The sequence below is a fragment of the Carex rostrata genome, chromosome 14 (assembly GCF_964058835.1).
Source record: "Carex rostrata chromosome 14, lpCarRost1.2, whole genome shotgun sequence".
Taxonomy (NCBI): Eukaryota; Viridiplantae; Streptophyta; class Magnoliopsida; order Poales; family Cyperaceae; genus Carex; species Carex rostrata.
In genome coordinates, this window is record NC_135931.1 from 1,740,732 (window position 1) to 1,759,459 (window position 18,728).

Here is an 18,728-nt window from a genome sequence, read left to right on the forward strand (position 1 = left end):
TTTTTAACTATCTAACATTTGAATTTATTTGTTGCTTTATTTACTGCTGTGCTTGTATTTTCAATTATTCAAAGATATTGAAAACCATTTTGGTATGACAACTGCAATACGGATAAATTTAAAAAGTTGAATTGTAGATATATGCTTTATAGTTTAAATTGGTCTTGTATCAATTTTGATACGATTTAGAAATTATTCGCTCATTTATCAATTATCGTAGAATTGAACTGTTAATTTTTCAATAAAATTAGCAAAATAGCTAATCGGTTTTCAAATTGCACCAAATTTAATATGTAAGATATCTCTCTCTTTTTTCTTTTTAAATCCAATATGTAAGATATCTAGACTGTACATAAGGTATCAATAATTTTACTTTTCTAATTTTTCTAACTTTGATAATTATTTAATCAGCTGTCGCATTTATCAAAATAATTTATTGTGAAATAAAACCTATTTCTTTTAGTTACTATTGATTTATTATATAACATGTTAATATGTTACGAGTAGAACTAAAATGTTCATAAGTTCACCAATTTTTTTTGTGAATTCAACTCTAAAGATTGACTTCAAATAACAAATCCGAACCATTAAAATCCGTCCAACTTAGAAGTGATGCAAGTAATTAAGCGCAGTTAAAATTAATTTTTCTTTTTCTCTCCTTCCTAATTACTAGAATTAGAATATTACTAATGAATCAAAAATTTGAGATAATTATGTTGGAATCTGGTTCAATTTATCAAACTAACGAGAAAGAAAGAAGAGAATTGTTCTCAATTTCATTCATAGCAAAACAAAACTATGAAACAACCCTTTGACATTATTGATCACTAAAAATATAAAATCTCTACATTTAATTCATTCTCCACATTGCAACAAGAACTAGACAATTCTTTTATTTTTCTTCCTTTACCGAGACATGATCCCTTTAATTTAACTCTTTTAAATAATGCTTGAAACACCTCCATCATAGGAAACGAGACCATACAATTGTCTATTTGTTGTCTTTTGTGCATTTTTCAATCTTATATTTCCTAATTTTATTCTAATTTTTGTTAAACCTAAATTATTAGAGAGAGAATCTCCGAACAACACTTTAAGGGCATGTTCAGCTGTCACAGTGCCCGTGAGAAAAAAAGAATTCACTCAGAGTGAATTTTTTTTTCCACACGCACAATGTTTCGGCCATTCAAATTGGATCCGAATCCAAATCCATTTTCGTTCCCGCTTAGCAGCCGAACGAATCCTAAATAAATGTTGCCACGATAAGTTTGTTGCCATATCACTACATTGTTGTTTGTACAAAGTGAACAAACTGCCCTTCTCTCACATCTTTTCTCTTCTTTCTTCGTCCTTGGTCTTAGATAAAGACCATTTTTTTATGGGATAAAAGTTTGCTATGCAACAACAGACGAGCTTTTCTAATGCTAGAATTGAAAGCTTCTCAGCTATATTATGAAAATTTTGTAGATCTCTTCACAAGCTTTTCAGATTGAGAAATTGAGACCATAATATATTATTGGATCGAATAAAACTATCGTTGTAAATAACGGTATGCGGTCGTCAGACGAACAGGATACCGTCAAGAGATTAATCGGGAATAATTGAGAATAATCGGTTATAATCGAAAATAATCACCTGATTAATCAGAAAAAATCATAACGGTTTGGTCACCACTAATTACTAATCGGCCTAGACGGACTTTTTTTACAATACTGGATAAAACATTAATATACTATTTTTTCATTTTTAAATCTTTTTTTTGTCAACTTGACGAGACAAGAATTGACATTTTTGTTTTTCTCGTCTTAATTTTTTTTTTTGTCGTGTTGTTGCAATTTTATCTTTATTTACTCAGTCTCGCATTTAATGTTGAAAATCACTTCAGAGTACTAAAAATAGATAGTTACGCTAATTTATTATGCTTAAATTGTTGTAATACGAGAATTTCTTTTTCACCCTTTGGTGAGGCGAGTATTAGTTTTATTAAATGTGAAACATGACTAAGAGCAATATAATGAAATTAGTTAAAAGAAAGGAAAATAAAATAATTAATCGACGAGATTTTATTTTATTTTTTACTTTTTTGGTGAAGCAAGTGAGGGTGGCAACGAGCTGGGTCTAACTTGAACTCGTTACGAGCTGTCTCGTTCGAGTCACGAGTGAGTTGATTTTAGAAGTCCGAGCTAAAATCTCAGTTTAAAATCGTCACGAGCTAATTCGCGAGCTGACAAACTAGCTCACTAAGTCTTACTGGATCTTGTTTTAAGAAGAAAATAAATTATACAATTTTTTTGGACCGAGTTGAACCGAGTTGGACGAAGCTGAACAGTGTAAAATGCACACAAATTCACAAATTGATGCCTAGCCGAGCTAGCTCGCAAGTTGGCGAGCAAGCTAGACCCCTGCTTAAAATCGTTAATTCTAGATCGAGCTAGTGGCAAACTGACTCGTTAACAGCTTGGTCCAGTAACAAACAAGTTATTAGCGAGCGAGTCAGATACAAGTCACAAACGAGGCACGAGCTACGAGATTTTTTGCCACCCCTAGCAAGTCGCTTCTTTTTTATGCTGTAATGTGAGATATGGAAAGAAAAATGAGAAATTGCAACCAAATTAACAAGGGAAAAAAATAGAAAAAAGAGTTTAAAGGCGGAATTTTGTTTTGACTTATTTATTATTTTGAAATGTTAAACATCATGTAACAGAAAGTTACAATGAAATTATTATAAAAAGGACGAGAAAAAAAAAAAACAGAACTTATTACACAATTAGTAAGTTGGTCTCATCGTAAATATTTTATTTATGAGGGTTTTTACAAAATCTCCTCTTTCTGGGGTAAAGATTTTAACAGAGTAGTTTTAGCTTCATGCAGTGAACAGACTGTAGAATCAAAACAACGCTATCTATTCATTTTGCGCTGCATGAAGCTAAATATACTTTGTTAAAATCTTTACCCTCCATCTGTCTCGGATCCGTATCCTCCCAGGTACCTGACTCAACACAATTGAAAAGGACGGTCCAGATTTAATTTCATCCTGTTCTGGCTCGGGATGGCTGGGGGAAAAGTATTATTTTTGCTTTGAGATTCGTGCCATGTTAAAAAGAACAATTTTGGACCATTCGATTCAATTGTAATCAGTCTCGGGAACTTGAGAGGATGTGAATTCCTTTCTGCGAGACCCATCTTTCTTCTTTCCCCCTCTTCATTTAACGAATCATACTTTACGCTACCTGCTATTCTGCTACCCCAAATTTCTTTTCCGATCATCAATCACATGATTCACCTTTGAAGAATCGGTAAAAGAAATCAATCTGAAATCTCAATCAGTCACAAAAAAAGACTAGGAGGAAGAATCGGCGTCATTCGGACGGTGAGTCTCTTCCGATCCAAGATTTTTTTTATCCAAATCATGGTAACGATAATGGAATGAACTATTTGTTGATATGTAGCGTACTAGGGTTGCATATTGTTTGATGTTGTTACCAGCAAAAACTGGTTCCATAATAACTGCAGTTAAGTTGTTGTATTGTTTCCCATGTTTTAGCCTTGTTGTTGTGTTGACATGGAAAATCCTTCAAGTGATGATGAAGGCTCACTAAGAGACAACAATGTAGACCTGAATGATGCAACTTTAGTTGACCCACACCAACTTGAGCTAGAAGTCACTGCACAACTAACCGAACCCATACCTATTTCAACTGACCCATTTTCAACCTCAGAGCAACCCAAAACCATTAACTCAAGCCCTGTTGAACCCTTTATCGGCATGGAATTTGAGTCAGAGGAAGATGCAAAGCTCTTTTACATGGCTTATGCAAGCCGAGTTGGATTTTCAGTTCGAATTAGCAAGTCTCGCCGTTCCCGGAATGACGAGTCGATAATTATGCGGAGATTTGTGTGTTCAAAAGAAGGATTTCACCTGAAGAAGTCTGGTGATTTAGATGAAGGTAAAAAGAAGAGAAAACGTGCCACCATAAGAGAAGGATGCAAAGCCATGATAGAGGTTATACAAAAATACTATGGTAGATGGGTTGTCAGTAAGTTAGTTAAAGAGCATAACCACATAGTTGAGCCACCAAGTCGGGTCCGATTTGTTGCTCCAGAGGAGTATGCACATGCCGACCCATATTTGGGCATGGAGTTCTCTTCCCATGAGGCAGCCCAAACATTCTACTATGCATATGCCAGTAGGGTTGGGTTTGATGTGCGAATAAGGCTTTCAAGGAGATCAACTAAGGATGAGTCGTTTGTCATGAGGCGATTTGTGTGTACCAAAGAGGGGTTTACACCTTCGGAAGAGAATGGAGAAGATGTGGCAACAGGAAAGAAGAAGAGAAGCAGGACCCCTGCTCGGGAAGGTTGCAAAGCTATGTTTGAGGTAATAAAAAAGGAGTTTGACAAATGGATTGTGTCAAAACTTGTTTTAGATCACACACATGAGTTGGCGGTTATGCCAAGTAAGGTGCATTATATACAATCGCAGAGTGAAGTTGTTGTTCTCTCAAAAACTTCTGGTGAACAATTGGGGATGCTCAACAACGGTGCCAAGACTGCTGCTTATGATAATAATATTCCACTTTGGAATGAAACAAAGTTGCCCCAAAATTTCTCTTTCAATGTAGATGATACCCAAAAGCTTTTGGGTTATTTCAAGCGCATGAATGGGGAGAATAATACCTTTTCTTATGCATACCGAGTGGACAATAACAATTGCCTCACACATGCATTTTGGGCTGATGTCAGGGCCCGGGGTTCATACTACTATTTTGGCGATGCAGTTACACTTGACACTGATTTTAAAGCAGATTCGAACATGTTGCCGTTTGTGATGTTAACGGGTGTAAACCACCATTTCCAGTCCATCTTGTTTGGATGTGGTTTGCTTGTAGACCAATCGGAGGAATCATTTGTTTGGCTTTTGGAGAACTGGATAACTTCCATGGGCGCTCACCACCCAGCCTCTTTGAAAACCGTGCATGATGAAGCACTCAGCACAGCAGTTTCTAGTGTGTTCCCTGAGACCCGTCATAGATTTTGCCTGAATGACATGTTCAACAAGTGTGCTGAGAGGTTGGCCAACATGTACTCTCTTTATCCATCATTTGAGGAAGAATTTAAGAATGCAATTAACAGACCTGAATCAGTCGAAGAGTTTGAATTTAGTTGGAACTCACTGCTTGAAAAGTATGATCTGGGTAATAACATCTGGATTCAATATTTGTATAGTATTCGCGGGAAGTGGGTCCCAGCATTTTTGAAAGGTACTTTCACAGCTGAATTACCAGATTTAAAACCTGAGAGCCTTAGAGAAGTACTTTTCAACAAGTATTTTAATATAAAGACGCCTTTACCAGTTTTTATCACACTACTGGACCAAGCAATGGTTGGTTGGTCAGAAAGAGAATCGCTAGAAGATTTGGCTGCTTCCTTCACAAAGCCAATTTTAAATTTCCCCTCTAATTTACTAAAACAAGTATCTGAGGTATACACTCGGGCTGCATATAACATATTTGAAAAGGAGTTTATTGATTCGTTGGGTTATCATGTTGAAAAAATTGAGGATGGCTTAGTTGGCAAATTTAAAGTGATAAAAGATGGTGCTGGTGCCAGTACCACTACCACTATAACACGCATGGTGAGTTGTGATTTTTCGGATAAAAGGGTGAGGTGTAGTTGTGGTAAATTTGAGGAGTGTGGGATCTTGTGTAGGCATATTCTACGGGTATATTTAATGGTTGATGTGAGGTCATTACCTGAGTTTTATGTGGTAAAAAGGTGGACCAAAGATGCCAAAAGTGGGTTTGTGTTAGATGAGGTTTTGAGGTTTAACAATCTCTATAGAGATGCAGTCAGATTTGCAAAGGAGGGGTCTACATCAGATGAGGTTTTTAATTTGGCACAACAACATTTACAATTAGCTTATGCTGAGGTTGTGAATGTGAAGCAAAGATATGGCTAGGCAATTTGTAGTAGCACTGTATATTGTTGTTGTTAGAGAATTAGTTAGAGCAGCTTTGCTTTTCCATTTTCTTTTTTTTTTCAATTTTTTTTATTCCTTCTTTTGGCGGTGTTGGTACAGACTTTTACTGTTATAAGGCCGGATTAGAGATTATAACTCGAATTTTGTTGATCTGCTCCTTCGTCATTTTTTACAAAACTTATCCGAGCCACTTTTACCAATAGGCTACCAAAAAGAAATCTGTTTTGAAATCCATGTATAGTTAATTAAATCTTAGTTTATTTTTTTGTAAACAAAAATATGTTATTATTTCAATTAAATCAATGGTTTATGCCAGCACCTGATGTTTGAGCCCACTGTCACTGGTTTCGGCAGTTCAAGGGGCAACGGACTGTCGCACCAGCTTTCATTTATTTTTGTTTTGGATGATTGGATCTAATCTAAGAGATGGATTTCACATTTTTTATCTTTTTTAACATTCTTTTTACCATTTCATTATTGTTTTGTAATGAAGACTCCGTGTCATATAGTAACCTTATTCGGGAAAATGTTTGGTACCACTGTACCTCCAGTCGAGAAATATTCATTTTCTCCTACTCTTATCCCGGATTCATCTCTTTCACACCTATTTAATCCAGATTCCTTATTTTTTCTTTTTTGAAAATGCTGTCTGGGGCTGACAGTGTACCAGTACAAGAAAAAAAAAAAAAAACTAATTACAGCACCAGGTAGCAATCAAATTAAAATTTCACCCTTCTCACAACTCTTATTTACCCTCTTTTTTTTTGTTCCCATTATCTAGTATAAAAAACATGTTACAATAATACGAAGAAACATCTGTCGCCATCCCCCCTGCTCCCTTTTAACTTAAATTGTAATCTCCCTTTTACTCCGATTTTTTTATTAATAGAAATATAATAAAAAAAATATTTAAAAAGAGCATTACTTTAATTTTTTTGCGAAAAGTAGGTAGATTGGGTTTTGTTAACCCGTCCCACCGGACGGGACTAGACAACCCGTCCCGGTTAATCATCGTTAACCAACATCACGGAAAAAAAAAAAAAATTCTGGACAGGTGCTCTCAACCCGTCCCGCTCCGTAAAAAAAAAAAAAAAAAAAAAACCTTGGACGGACCCTCTTAACCCGTCCCCCACTTCTTTTTACTTTCCCTTCGTTATTTTTTTCTTTCTTCCACCGCGCTTCTGAAGCTTCTCCGCTCTGTAGGCAGCACAGCGCATGGGACGGATTAACGCAACCCGTCCGGATCTTTCGTAAAAATTCCTGCTGCACCGCTTCTGTCATCTCAAACCGTCTCTGTCATCGATTATTTTAGGTTTGTTTTAAATATAATTAAATTAAATTAGTATAGAAATGTGTTAATTTCTAATTTGATTTGTTATCAAATTATTGATTATAGTAAACTTAATTAATTTGTTAACTGCATTTTAAAAGAATTAATTAGGAGTGTTCAAACGGTTCGGTTTTGGATCGAACCGAATTAGTTCGGTTATTTCGGTTTATTGGATCGGTTCGGTTATTTCAGTTTATTAGATCAATTCGGTTGGTTTTTCAAAATCGAATTATAACTTCGGTTCAATTCGGTTTGAAAAAAATTTAAAACCGAAATAACTGGTTTATTTCTAAATATCTTAGTTTATTTCTTAATAGTCCGGTTTATAATCAATTGTTTTAATTAAAAAATTAATATATTTCGGTTTGAACCGAACAAGCAAACCGAAAGAAAACTTTGGTTCGGTTCGGTTGCAATGCTAATTCGGGTCGGTTCGGTTCTATTTTTAAAACTGAATGATAACTTTGGTTTGCCAAGTTCGGTTCGGTTTCACGAATATCATGCATGCAGAATGTCATTAATTTTTATTAGTGGTTAGTAATTTTAGTAATTTATTTAATAATATTCTTAATTTTTATTAGTGGTTTGCCAAGTTCGGTTCGGTTCGGTTCTATTCTTAATTTAGTAATTTATTTAATAATGTTAGTGGTTAGTAAATTTAGATTGTTATTTTTTTTTAAAAATATCATGCATGCAGAATGTCAAGTAGTCGTGATCCGGGTGGCCCTTCACATGCTGCAGCTGCACATGATGATTTTGGTTTTCAATCGGCATGGTCAGCAAATAATTTTAGCAAATTATTATGGGTGCCGCATGACCAACATAAGGTCTCACGAATCCATGATGATGTAAGTTACTCCATGAATCATATAATTTTTTTTTTTATAGAATGATATAACTATTTGAATTACAATATTTTACTTTAATTAAATTGTATGACATTGACAGGATTACAGAGATGTAGGAGTGGACCCTCGAGGTATCTGGACTGGGATTAAGTACAATGACCTTTGCAAACAATTCTTGCTTAGTCTCGATTTGTATCAGGTTTCTCAAATGGCTCACATAAAAATTGACCCAGCACTCCTCGCTGGTCTCGTGGAGCGATGGAGACCAGAGACCCACAGTTTTCATCTTCCCGTGGGAGAGATGACAATTACGCTACATGATGTTTCTTGTCTCTGGGCGCTACCGATCGTAGGGTTACCGGTGACAGGTCCTTCAGACCGTACTTGGTCTATCTTAGTGGATCAACTTCTTGGAAATGGGACCGCAAGTGCGGTGCTTAAAAAGAAAAAGAGATCGGGGCCAAACGAAACGCAAGAGGTTCAAACAATTTCTGGGTATGCTATAAGTTTGAAGGAGTTGCGTATTCGATTTGCTGCAATACCAAATACGAACCCGGGTGAGCCGACAGAGGAGCAGATACGCCAGTACACAAGGGCGTATGTACTCGATTTGTTCGGGTCTATGTTTTTTGCTGATTCGTCGGGAGATTCGGTTCCGGCAATGTATTTGCAATTTCTACAAGATCTTGATTCCCCGGAACAGTACAACTGGGGTGGGGCTGTTCTAGCTTATCTCTACAGAAGCCTTTGTGTTGCGGTTCAGCGTAAAACAAAGCTTATGTCAGGGCCAACTGTGCTTCTACAACATTGGTGTTGGTCTCGTTTACCGACCGGCCGTCCTCGTCCCTTAAATGATTGGAGTCCAAATTGGGCCAATCCAAATGAGCAAGAGTGTCCAGCATTCGGAGATAAGTGGTGTTGTCTTCATGATTATCGCCAAGGTCACAATCGGAGTGGAGTTAGTTACTTCCGCAACGAACTGCAGAAGCTCGAAGATTACATGGTAAATTGGGATACCGTGTAAGCTGCCATCACGAGTTAATGACGAAAGGGGTGTATGGCTAGCTCGTGTGCCACTTGTGCATTTTTGGATAATTGAGCATTATTATCCAGATCGTGTGATGAGGCAATTTGGGTATGCACAGCCGCTCCCGCCACCACTGCCGCTCCCCGAGGATGAGGTACGCCGGTTACATAAATTTGTTCACAGTTCCATTGAGTGCTTTTAGGTTATACTCATTCTCGGAATATCCAAGTTGGCGATAAATTTCACCTTTCACATCATACCAACCGTGTTCATCAGTCACACTCAATGAAAATTGAGGACTAATACTATACTCTACTCCTTTACGACCCTGTCGTATTTCACCACCAAAATAAATCCTCAACATCAACATGATTAATTATTTTTATAAATTAACCTGCACAATAATAAATAAATCACATATTATTATTATTATAATAATAATAACAACTAATATTAATTAAATTATTTTACAAAAATTACTGAATGACATAGCAGAAAATAACAAAATCATTTAATTGAACAAATATAAAATTCAATAATTACGTAAAAACAAATTAAGTTTGATAACATTTTACTGATACCATTACAAAATTTACCTATTGAAATATATTTGTAACTAATATTAATTAAATAAAAATTACATATTATTAACCTACACAATAATGAATAAATTATATATTATTATTATTACATTAATAAAAACTAATATTAATTAAATTATTTTACAAAAAATACTGAATAACACAACATAAAATATAATTTTAATGTTACATGTTTGAAATTTAATTTCGCTATCAACAACAATCACCTCTCTGTCTGAGTCTGATGAGCTTCTGTCTCTGTCTGAACGTTATCTTCGTGTGTTGTTATTTAAGTGAAAGTGAGCGAGACTTCTGCGTGGGGAAGAAACATCTCGTATAAAAAGAATCCCCGGACGGGTTTAAGCATAGCGTCCGGGTATTTATTTTTATTTTTTTTTGCGCCGGGACGGGTTCAAGCAAACTGTCCGGACTTTTTCTTTTTTTTTGGCGCCGGGACGGGACGGGATAAAGCAAACCGTCCGGGTTTCTTTTTTTTTTTTTTCAGGCCCGGGACGGGATGCTTAAACCCGTCCGGGAATTTTTTTTTTTTTTTCCGTGATTAAGGCTAATTAGATTAACCGGGACGGGTCAATTGGACCCGTCCGGTGGGACGGGTTTACAGGGCCCGATCTACTTAGTTTTCGCAAAAACTGAAAAGTAGTGTTGTTTTTAAATATTTAATTTATTTTATTTCTATTAATAAAAAATTTTACTGTGAAAAGTTAGTCATGGAGAGAGAGAGAGAGAGAGGAGGTCATCACTGTGAAGTAGTGGAGAGATATCACTGTGAAATGACATGTTTAGAAATAAAAAATAAATTGTAAATGTAGAGGTTTAGAAATTAAGATTACTTTAATTATATTTGATACTTGACGGTTGTTTTTTTCTTTTAATAATTTAATGATGTAGATCTCTTAGTCATTAGAAAGCATCTCAGATACAGCTAGTTTTTAATCCATAAAATTACACACTGTTTAACAAAATGGTAAAATTAATAAAAGATGAGTCCCACAACTTCACCAGCAGCTTTTTTTTTTCACAAAATCGGAATAAACCATTAGAGGTTTAACAAAACATCACAAAAAATGTTAGAACCACAGTGCATACATGCATCATGAAATTGCTGCGAAGGCCATCAAAACAAATAATCACACTACCATGTACAACAAAAGATCACACCAGTTGCAGACCACCAAGTTAAAATAATAACCTACATGCTACATTGTTTTACTCAAAACAGCAACAAGAAAATAAAACCCTGAGTGGTTATAGTACAACAAAAAGAGAGCACGGTTGGTTGCCAATAAACCGCCTTCATTCTGACCTTCCTTAGAAGGAAATCCAATGCAACTGGGTTCCAGGTAAGCTCATTTGCAGGAATAACTAACGAAACAGATAAAATATTAGGGGGGCAGGGGGATTAACCTTTCATTTCATGAGGAAATGGGTTCATAGGGAAATGAAAGCCAGGGGTGTTTCAATGCCTCTGATGCACTAGGACGCTTTTTAGGGTTTATCTCAAGAAGGTAGCCCACAAAATCTATAAACCCTCTGTCAGCCATGGCTAGACGGTGATTTAGTGACGTCTTTTTTGGAATTAAGTACTCTAGCCGAGTTGTATCCTGGGAAAAAAGAAAAGAAAATGAAGAATGTCATTATACAGTTCCTATTCATACATATTCATATTAGTTCAACAATGGCATCATGTGTATTGAGGTGCATGAAACCACCAAACCAGAAGCCTAGTTCACCAGACATACCAGTCATAGACCTCATTCATGAAGTAATTATTAATTGACGTTTTGTTTTGTGTATTCTTTCTTTGTTTCTTTTTTTTTTCTCTGTTTATATCATCTTTGGGCTTGTGTGTGTTGTGGGGGGGGGGGGGGGGGGGGGTTGACAGGTTTACTGGGTTGTGCACTTTCAAGCATCAATTTCCTCGTGCAAACAATAAATAATTTGGAACAAACGAATGCTAGTAGTAGTAACAGGGAAACAGAAATAAAATAAAGCTGGTAGATGTCCAATAATAGAATAGAATCCATATGGAATCATTACTCATACTAAAATGATATAAAACGTTTTGGTAACCTTTTGCTTTGGATATGAGGGAGCAATCGACTTTATTGCGTTAAATACAGGCATGCCAGTAAATTTTCAGTTAGTATAGAGAATCGGAGCCACAACTGTGAAATTCAGTCTTTGCTTTCTTAAGGATAAAAGGCTCACAAATGAACAGTGCCCTTTCTTTTGATCTCTTGGATTTTACATCAAATTTTGAATCACGTTCCATACACATATTGTCAGGTACATCACGATGAACAATTTAATTATCTCCATTGGGTTCCGATTTTAAATATCGTGTGAGGTTGTGGAAACTATGTCAAAACATTGTGGAACCGTAACACTCATGAATATACGTGTATATTACATATAATGATCTTCAATAGAATATATGTACGCCATATATAATGATGATAATAAACGATATGTATATATATAACATACATAAGGAGCCATACCTGATTTCTTTCATACAGCATGTGGTTCTTGGTGAAATATTTGTAGGTATCGCGTCCCTTAGCTAGCATGCCTTGATCTATCTGGCCTATTATCCCTATTACACGTGCTAGTAGAGTCGCAGGTGAATCATTTTGAAACAGCACCTGACAGAAAACAAAAATTAATCACATTAGGCATACAGCTAGGCAAACTATTAAATAATGACAGTAACTTGCATCACCTCTTACATAATTCAGAACTATCCAATTATAAATTCCCATTTTGTTTATCCTTTTTTACTGTTTAACTTTATTCATTTCATGTCTTTATAATTGGTTGTTTGATCTATATTTCAATTGGAATTGCTTCAAATTTTACTTAAGACTACAAGCTATTTCAGTAAAGATGAAAATATATTTTTTCCCAATCCAATACAAAAACAAGCTTAGTGGATCCTTCTTATCTTCAGAGTGAGCTAATGAAACAATTTCAAGCGCAATTAATCATTGGATCAGTTGCAACTCCGAGATAAGTAACCAAGTGCAGTGCAGATATTTAAAAGCTGCAATTGCCAAAATTATGTAATGAAAAATCTACTCACATTTCCAGTGCATAATTCAGAAAGAATGCAACCAAGTGACCAAATGTCTATTTTCTTATCATAAGATAGGCCAAGTATGACCTCTGGGGCCCGGTAAGAGCGAGACTGCACATAGGAGCAGAGATGGTCGGTTTCAAAGCAGCTGCTCCCAAGGTCGATGACCTTGACCTCACAACGACTATAGCTCTTCACTAGTATGTTCTCTGGCTTTAGGTCACAATGGATTAGTCCAAGGCTGTGCAAGAACTGGAGAGCTTCCAAGCACTGGATTGCTATAGACTGCAGGGCATCATTTTGTGGCAAGGTCCATCAGATACTTAAAACGTATACATGATAAGTAAAATGCATTTAAACCTTAAAAAAAAAAAGTAAAATGCATTTGGTAGGTTATTACAACAGATACGGACTTTGCTCTTCAGGGGGTAAAGCATCAAATTATCACTTTTTTTGTAATGGGCAGCCATATGAGGTGAAAAATCTCACACGCAGGTTGGGGGTACTGACCTGTAGCCTTGGCATAGTAAAGTAGACTTCACCACCAGATTCTCTGTTGAACTTCTGAAACTCATATAGGTTCGCTTTAAGAAGCTCACAGACTATAAGCAAGTGTTCCTATAACAGTTTTTCACAATCAAATAAAAAATAATGACAATAAGAATTGAGAATTAAATAATCAGATAAATACGAACTAGTGCTCCCACATGATATATTCAACTTTAGATAAGATGTTGATATTCAAACATATTTTTTTGATAACCAAGAATAATCACTCTTAAGGATCAAGATTTATACTTGAATAAGGCACATTTACTGTTCAGAATAGAGAATCAGGGAAGGAACAAAACATATAAATCCATGCAGATTTTTTAACTGTTAAGAACTGTGGGTTAGATCTTGGTTCTGGAACAATTCAAACTTAAATTGACAGTACAATACTTTTTACATACCCGATAGTAAAAATAATCGTAGAGGCGCAAGAGATGGTACTTGTCAGCTGGGTCATGCTTATTCACATACTTCAAGAGCTTGATCTCATCCAAGCTTTGGTCGAAAAAATCTTTGTTATTTTTTATAATTTTGACACAGACATCCATGCCAGTGTGTAGGTCATGTGCTTGTATGGCCTTGCTGAACGCAGCTGAGCCCAAATATTCGGTTACGTGGTAGCGGCCTGCAATGACGGAATTCAGGACCACATGGAAGTTTTTGTCTTCTTCAAACCCAGTTCTGTAAATTTAGGGTTAGAGAAAGAAGTGAAAATTAGTAAAATGTTCTCAAGTTGTAAGGGATTGAAAACAAACTATCACTTGCTACAAACTGCCATGGAATGCGCCACATTCCCAGGATATTAATAAAAAGCATCATAAAACTTAGTAGGGAAAGAAGATGCAACTTTTGATTTTGGAACAACTTCATCTGTACTGTCAAACATTAAAATATCATGTATATCATAGTGAAACAAGAAAGAACTCACTAACTCCCATATGCAAATAAAATTCCATCTTAACCTCTTCCATCATTAATCATGAAAATAATGATTTATACTAGACCAATTTCCCAGATATTTGAACAGTAAAATGGCAAAGGAGAAGGCACTACCTATTCTTCCGGTGCACAATTTTAAGATTGAATGTTTCAAACTCTTCCTCTTGCGCCTTAATCTGCCTAACTTGTTCCTGAAGTGCGGCCACTTCTTCATCCTCCATAGCTGCAGCCCCTGCCTCTTCTTCCTCCTCTTGTATCTTCTTCATATCCTCAGCCTCATCAAACCCATCATTCGAGTCTGATGAACCTGACTGTGTACCCGACCCTACCTGTGCCGGCGACGAATCCTCGCTCTCCTTCTTGCGCCATGTGGCGAGCATATCCTCAGATGAAGCTATCATGCTGTTATTCCCACAATCATCCAGAGTATTATCAGCACCTACAATAAGTGCAGTGCTATCATTATCCTTGCTCGAAGGAGAAGGGAAAGAGAAGCCGCTATCAGCAAAACCAGGTGCCAATGGTGGCAACATCCCTTTCTTAGATCGGTTCATCTTAAGCTTACTGGGCTGTGGGTCGCGCCGGTTACTTATGCTCACACTATCCGCTTCACTGCTTCCTCCAATTAAACTCTCACGCACCTCACTGCCCATATCAGCTGTGTCGCTGCTCGGGCCCACACCAATCGACCGCACTGATCCATGATGCTCATCCTCCACCCCAAATGGGTCATGCTCGTCAGGCTGGGGCCCATTACCCAGGAGCACCAGTTCATTGCTCTGTGATACAAATCCCTGCCAAACAGGCTCCGCATGCATTAAATTCAACTCCTCAGTGTCCATCAGCTGACCATCATACTGAGCAATCAGTTCATTTTCACCAGGCCCAGCGAACATGGGCCCCTCAGAGTGGTATGAATCCTCATCAGCAAATGAATTATCATCCGTATCCTTGGTGGCGGTATTTTGGTCATTTCGAGTGGTGGGATCAGGGGATGGCTTTTCAGTGTCGCTGGGGTAGTCAATCTCATGGGCTAGAAACCAGGGCTCGTCTTCAATTGGTTGGCGCATATAGCCGACATCTTCATCATCATCGTATTCATCAGAGTCCCAATAGTCATTTGGGTAGTCGAGGGAATCATCCCCAATAGTCGCAAATCCAGAAACAAGATCCGAAGCGTCCTCGGTTATCCCCTGGCTGACAGAGAGCCAGCTGGCTCCCATCATGCGCTTCCCTCCTGGTAATGTTATTTACAATTTCAGATGTTATATGGTCTCCTTTTTTCTAATGGTTGTTTCAAGTATGCTTATTTGGGGGTATTATGACTGAATAACTACCTTACCAGTGACAGTTATATCTATTCATAGATATGGTGTGGTATGGACATAACCCAGTAACTGTTGGTGCAGCAGTCCATTTTACAATGTATACAGCTCTTAAACTTTGGCAATCTAATAAATTTAAATTAAAGGGCAGAAATATGTGTTATACAGTAGTCCAAATCAAACTATGTCATTTGTTTAAAAGGCTAGGGCAAAAGTAATAGTAACAGTAAAAAGTCAAACCAATGACAATACCTGAAGAGCTTATCTCCTGGCCAATTGGTACATCAAGAAAAGAACCAATCATAAAAGCATTATCCTCAGACTTCTTCGATCCTGATTTAACTGTCTTCTCCTCCTCCCAATTCATGCTAACCAATTTATCTTCAGACTTGAGCCTAACAGGGGGCAATCTTGGAAAGTCCTCCTTTTGGGTTACACCAATCAGAGGCAGCTCAAAGCTACCCACAGTACTATTCCCCTCATTAACATCCCCCTTCTTCTTCCCTTCTTTCCTTCCATCGCAGTAAACACTTGAAGATGCGTTATTAACATTATCTCCTGAGAAGGGCAAAACAGTCTTGACTGCACACCCGTTTAGGAGATCATCTCTCTCAGAAAAAGAGTTCGAGTTCGAGTTCGAGTTCGTGTTTGTGCTCAAGCACTTATCCTCTAATTTGGTTTTCCCTCTGACTATTCTCCGCTCTTCAGAGATTAAGAGATCGGCAAATTTCTCCATTGTGTTGTTGGAAATGTTATAGTTGTATGGGTAGAGATCCCCTTGACTTACAAAAGGCATGGCATTTTTTAATTCTGAGCCATTGTTAGATACTTCAATTTCTTTTACAATGTACTCCTTGGAAAGGTCCTTTGAATTATTGCTAGTAGTGATCAATCCATCATCTTCATCTGCCGTGACAGTTGCTTCGTATTTCTTAAGATCTGAATTAGGGATGGGATTCGAACAAGGGTTCGGGTTACCATTGCGACCAGTGAGCTCACCTCGCAAAGCAGCTTCAGCCTTTGCAAAGCGGTTTTTGCGAAGAAAGTCGAGCACAAGGTCAATTGATTCAGCCATTTTAAACTAGGATTCTATCTGGTGACAGAAAAATCAGAGAGAGAACTTAGCATAACACTGGATCAACTCAACTGGTTTTTCCCAGAAACCATCAGAAGACCCGAACCTTAGTTCACATTGAAAAAGTAAACTGAACAGAACTAGCTAAATCAGCTAGAAATGTAACAAATCCTCTCCAATTATGTAAGGCAGCAATCAGAGATACAAGTACCTGCAAAGATCAAATCAAATGCATATGTAAACAAAAATAGTGACTAAATGAATTCCCTGCAAGTCTCCGCTTATTACAAGTTTGAGAAAGCAAGAGGGATCCGAAGAACCTTACCGTTGCAAATGCTTGATGAGGTCGCCAAAAATTTGAATGAGAAACCCTAGAGAGACAAATCAAGACAGGAAGAGAAAGAATCGCAGAGAGAGATTAATGGAGGATTTGGTGGTGGAGCAGAGGAGGCATTGAGACTTGAGAGAGAAATAAAAGGGTACTATGGAGATTTTCTACGCCGGCGCTAAGCTTCTCTCTTCTCCGGAGTCCGGACAGGAAACAGCTTCCCCAATATCTCACGAGAAAGAGAGAGAGAGAGAGAGAGACCGGGTGATCCAGGAGCACGAGCTCATATCACTGATTTGTGGGGTCGGCTAGATTTCTATTTTGTGGGGCCCGGAGTCAGGAATAATTTGACGGGATCCAAGATAATCGAATTTATATTGCGGAGCTACTTTACACTTTCCAGTAATAACCCTACAAATTCGAACGTTTTTTTATATTTATCCAGATTTTTTTAAATGAATATTTCATTTTCAAATGTTATGCTAAATATTATTTTTACTGAGTTATAGCTCGATACATGTATTAATATCTTCTTATCCTTCAAATATCTTGATTTGTTTTTAATTTTAAATTGTAGCTGTCTAAATCAGTGTTGTAAATAACGGTATGTGCTCATCTAACGAACATGATACCGCCAAATGATTATTCAGGAATAATAGAGAATAATCGCACATAATCAGAAATAATTAACTGATTATTCGAGAAAATCCGTGACAGTTTGATCACCGCCAACGAATAATCGAACAATTAATCAGACGTTTTTTAGAACACTAATCTAAATATAACGTTCACAGTATGAACAGACTAAAAAACAATTCGTGTGTTTTGGAATTCCTATCCTATGCATTAACTTAAAAGGGAATCTTTTGAGTTAATGAATTATAACTATCTGATCTATTTTAAGATTCATGCAGACTAGTTCTGCACTAATATTAAAGAGTTTTATATCATAAGTAGAGATCAGATTAGCTCTGTTTAAAATCAGATGGTAGAAATTCATTAACTCAAGAGATTCCTTTTTGAGTTAATGCAGAGGATACGCATTCGTGTGTTTAGTAATCTGTAAAATCCTACGAACATTTGAATGCACAAACAATTATGTATTGTACTAAGAAGTTTTTTGCTTACACGTGCATTCAGATAGGTAATAAAACAAATAAACAAAATTAAGATATTTGATTGGAATACGAAGCATTGTTCTAAATAGCGTGTTATATCAACATAGCAGTGCTACAGTATTTTCAGATTTTAAATAATAAGTTATGGGATAAAAGTGCGCTATTTTAGCTACGACTGTTATTACGGTAATAGCGGTCTGCTATTTGCGCTATAGCGCACAGTATGCTACATAGGTTTTTATTTAAAGGTCCAAACTGAAAAAAATTTAAGAATTTTTTTTTCAAAATCTATATTGTTTTTGCTTAAAATAGAAAAAGATATATAGTTTATGCCATGATGTTTATTTTTTTTTAACATAAAAAGATATATAGTTTATGCCATAATGCTTATGTTATTTTGAATGTAATAAGATAAATAGTTTATGATATTATTAGGAATTTTTTGAATAACAATTTGGATTTTGTATTGGTTCAATATGACTATTCTAATTCCTTAATCAATTTTGTGTTACTTATCGTTCTATGAGA

General features: G+C 36.6%; 2 protein-coding genes across 3 annotated transcripts; one reads left to right on the forward strand and one right to left on the reverse strand.

Annotated features, from left to right (window-relative positions):
- The first annotated feature begins 3,207 nt into the window (after positions 1 to 3,207).
- Positions 3,208 to 6,132, forward strand: LOC144565791 (protein FAR1-RELATED SEQUENCE 9-like). Its single transcript, XM_078315627.1, has 2 exons — positions 3,208 to 3,370; positions 3,545 to 6,132. The coding sequence occupies exon 2, from the start codon at positions 3,563 to 3,565 to the stop codon at positions 5,957 to 5,959; it is 2,397 nt and encodes a 798-aa protein (XP_078171753.1). The 5' UTR covers positions 3,208 to 3,370; positions 3,545 to 3,562; the 3' UTR covers positions 5,960 to 6,132.
- A 4,649-nt stretch (positions 6,133 to 10,781) lies between these two features.
- LOC144565792 (uncharacterized) lies at positions 10,782 to 17,353 on the reverse strand. Of its 2 annotated transcripts, XM_078315629.1 has the most exons (9): positions 17,080 to 17,353; positions 15,932 to 16,965; positions 14,920 to 15,591; positions 14,469 to 14,793; positions 13,817 to 14,096; positions 13,374 to 13,481; positions 12,870 to 13,148; positions 12,289 to 12,432; positions 10,782 to 11,388 (listed from the first exon to the last, which is right to left on the reverse strand). In XM_078315629.1, the coding sequence occupies exons 2-9, from the start codon at positions 16,752 to 16,754 to the stop codon at positions 11,200 to 11,202; spliced, it is 2,820 nt and encodes a 939-aa protein (XP_078171755.1). In that variant the 5' UTR covers positions 16,755 to 16,965; positions 17,080 to 17,353; the 3' UTR covers positions 10,782 to 11,199. The 2 variants fall into 2 exon arrangements, with proteins under 2 accessions (XP_078171755.1, XP_078171754.1); XM_078315628.1 differs by having other exon boundaries at positions 14,469 to 15,591.
- Positions 17,354 to 18,728: the final 1,375 nt, after the last annotated feature.

Excerpts from the sequence above, each read along its gene's own strand:
- LOC144565791 (XM_078315627.1), top strand. The coding sequence starts at position 3,563 with ATGGAAAATCCTTCAAGTGATGATGAAGGCTCACTAAGAGACAACAAT.
- LOC144565792 (XM_078315628.1), bottom strand. The coding sequence starts at position 16,754 with ATGGCTGAATCAATTGACCTTGTGCTCGACTTTCTTCGCAAAAACCGC. Across the intron at positions 14,097-14,468 it reads ATTGTGCACCGGAAGAATAG|AACTGGGTTTGAAGAAGACA; the intron begins GTAGTGCCTTCT and ends CTAAATTTACAG. Across the intron at positions 13,482-13,816 it reads ACGATTATTTTTACTATCGG|GAACACTTGCTTATAGTCTG; the intron begins GTATGTAAAAAG and ends AAACTGTTATAG.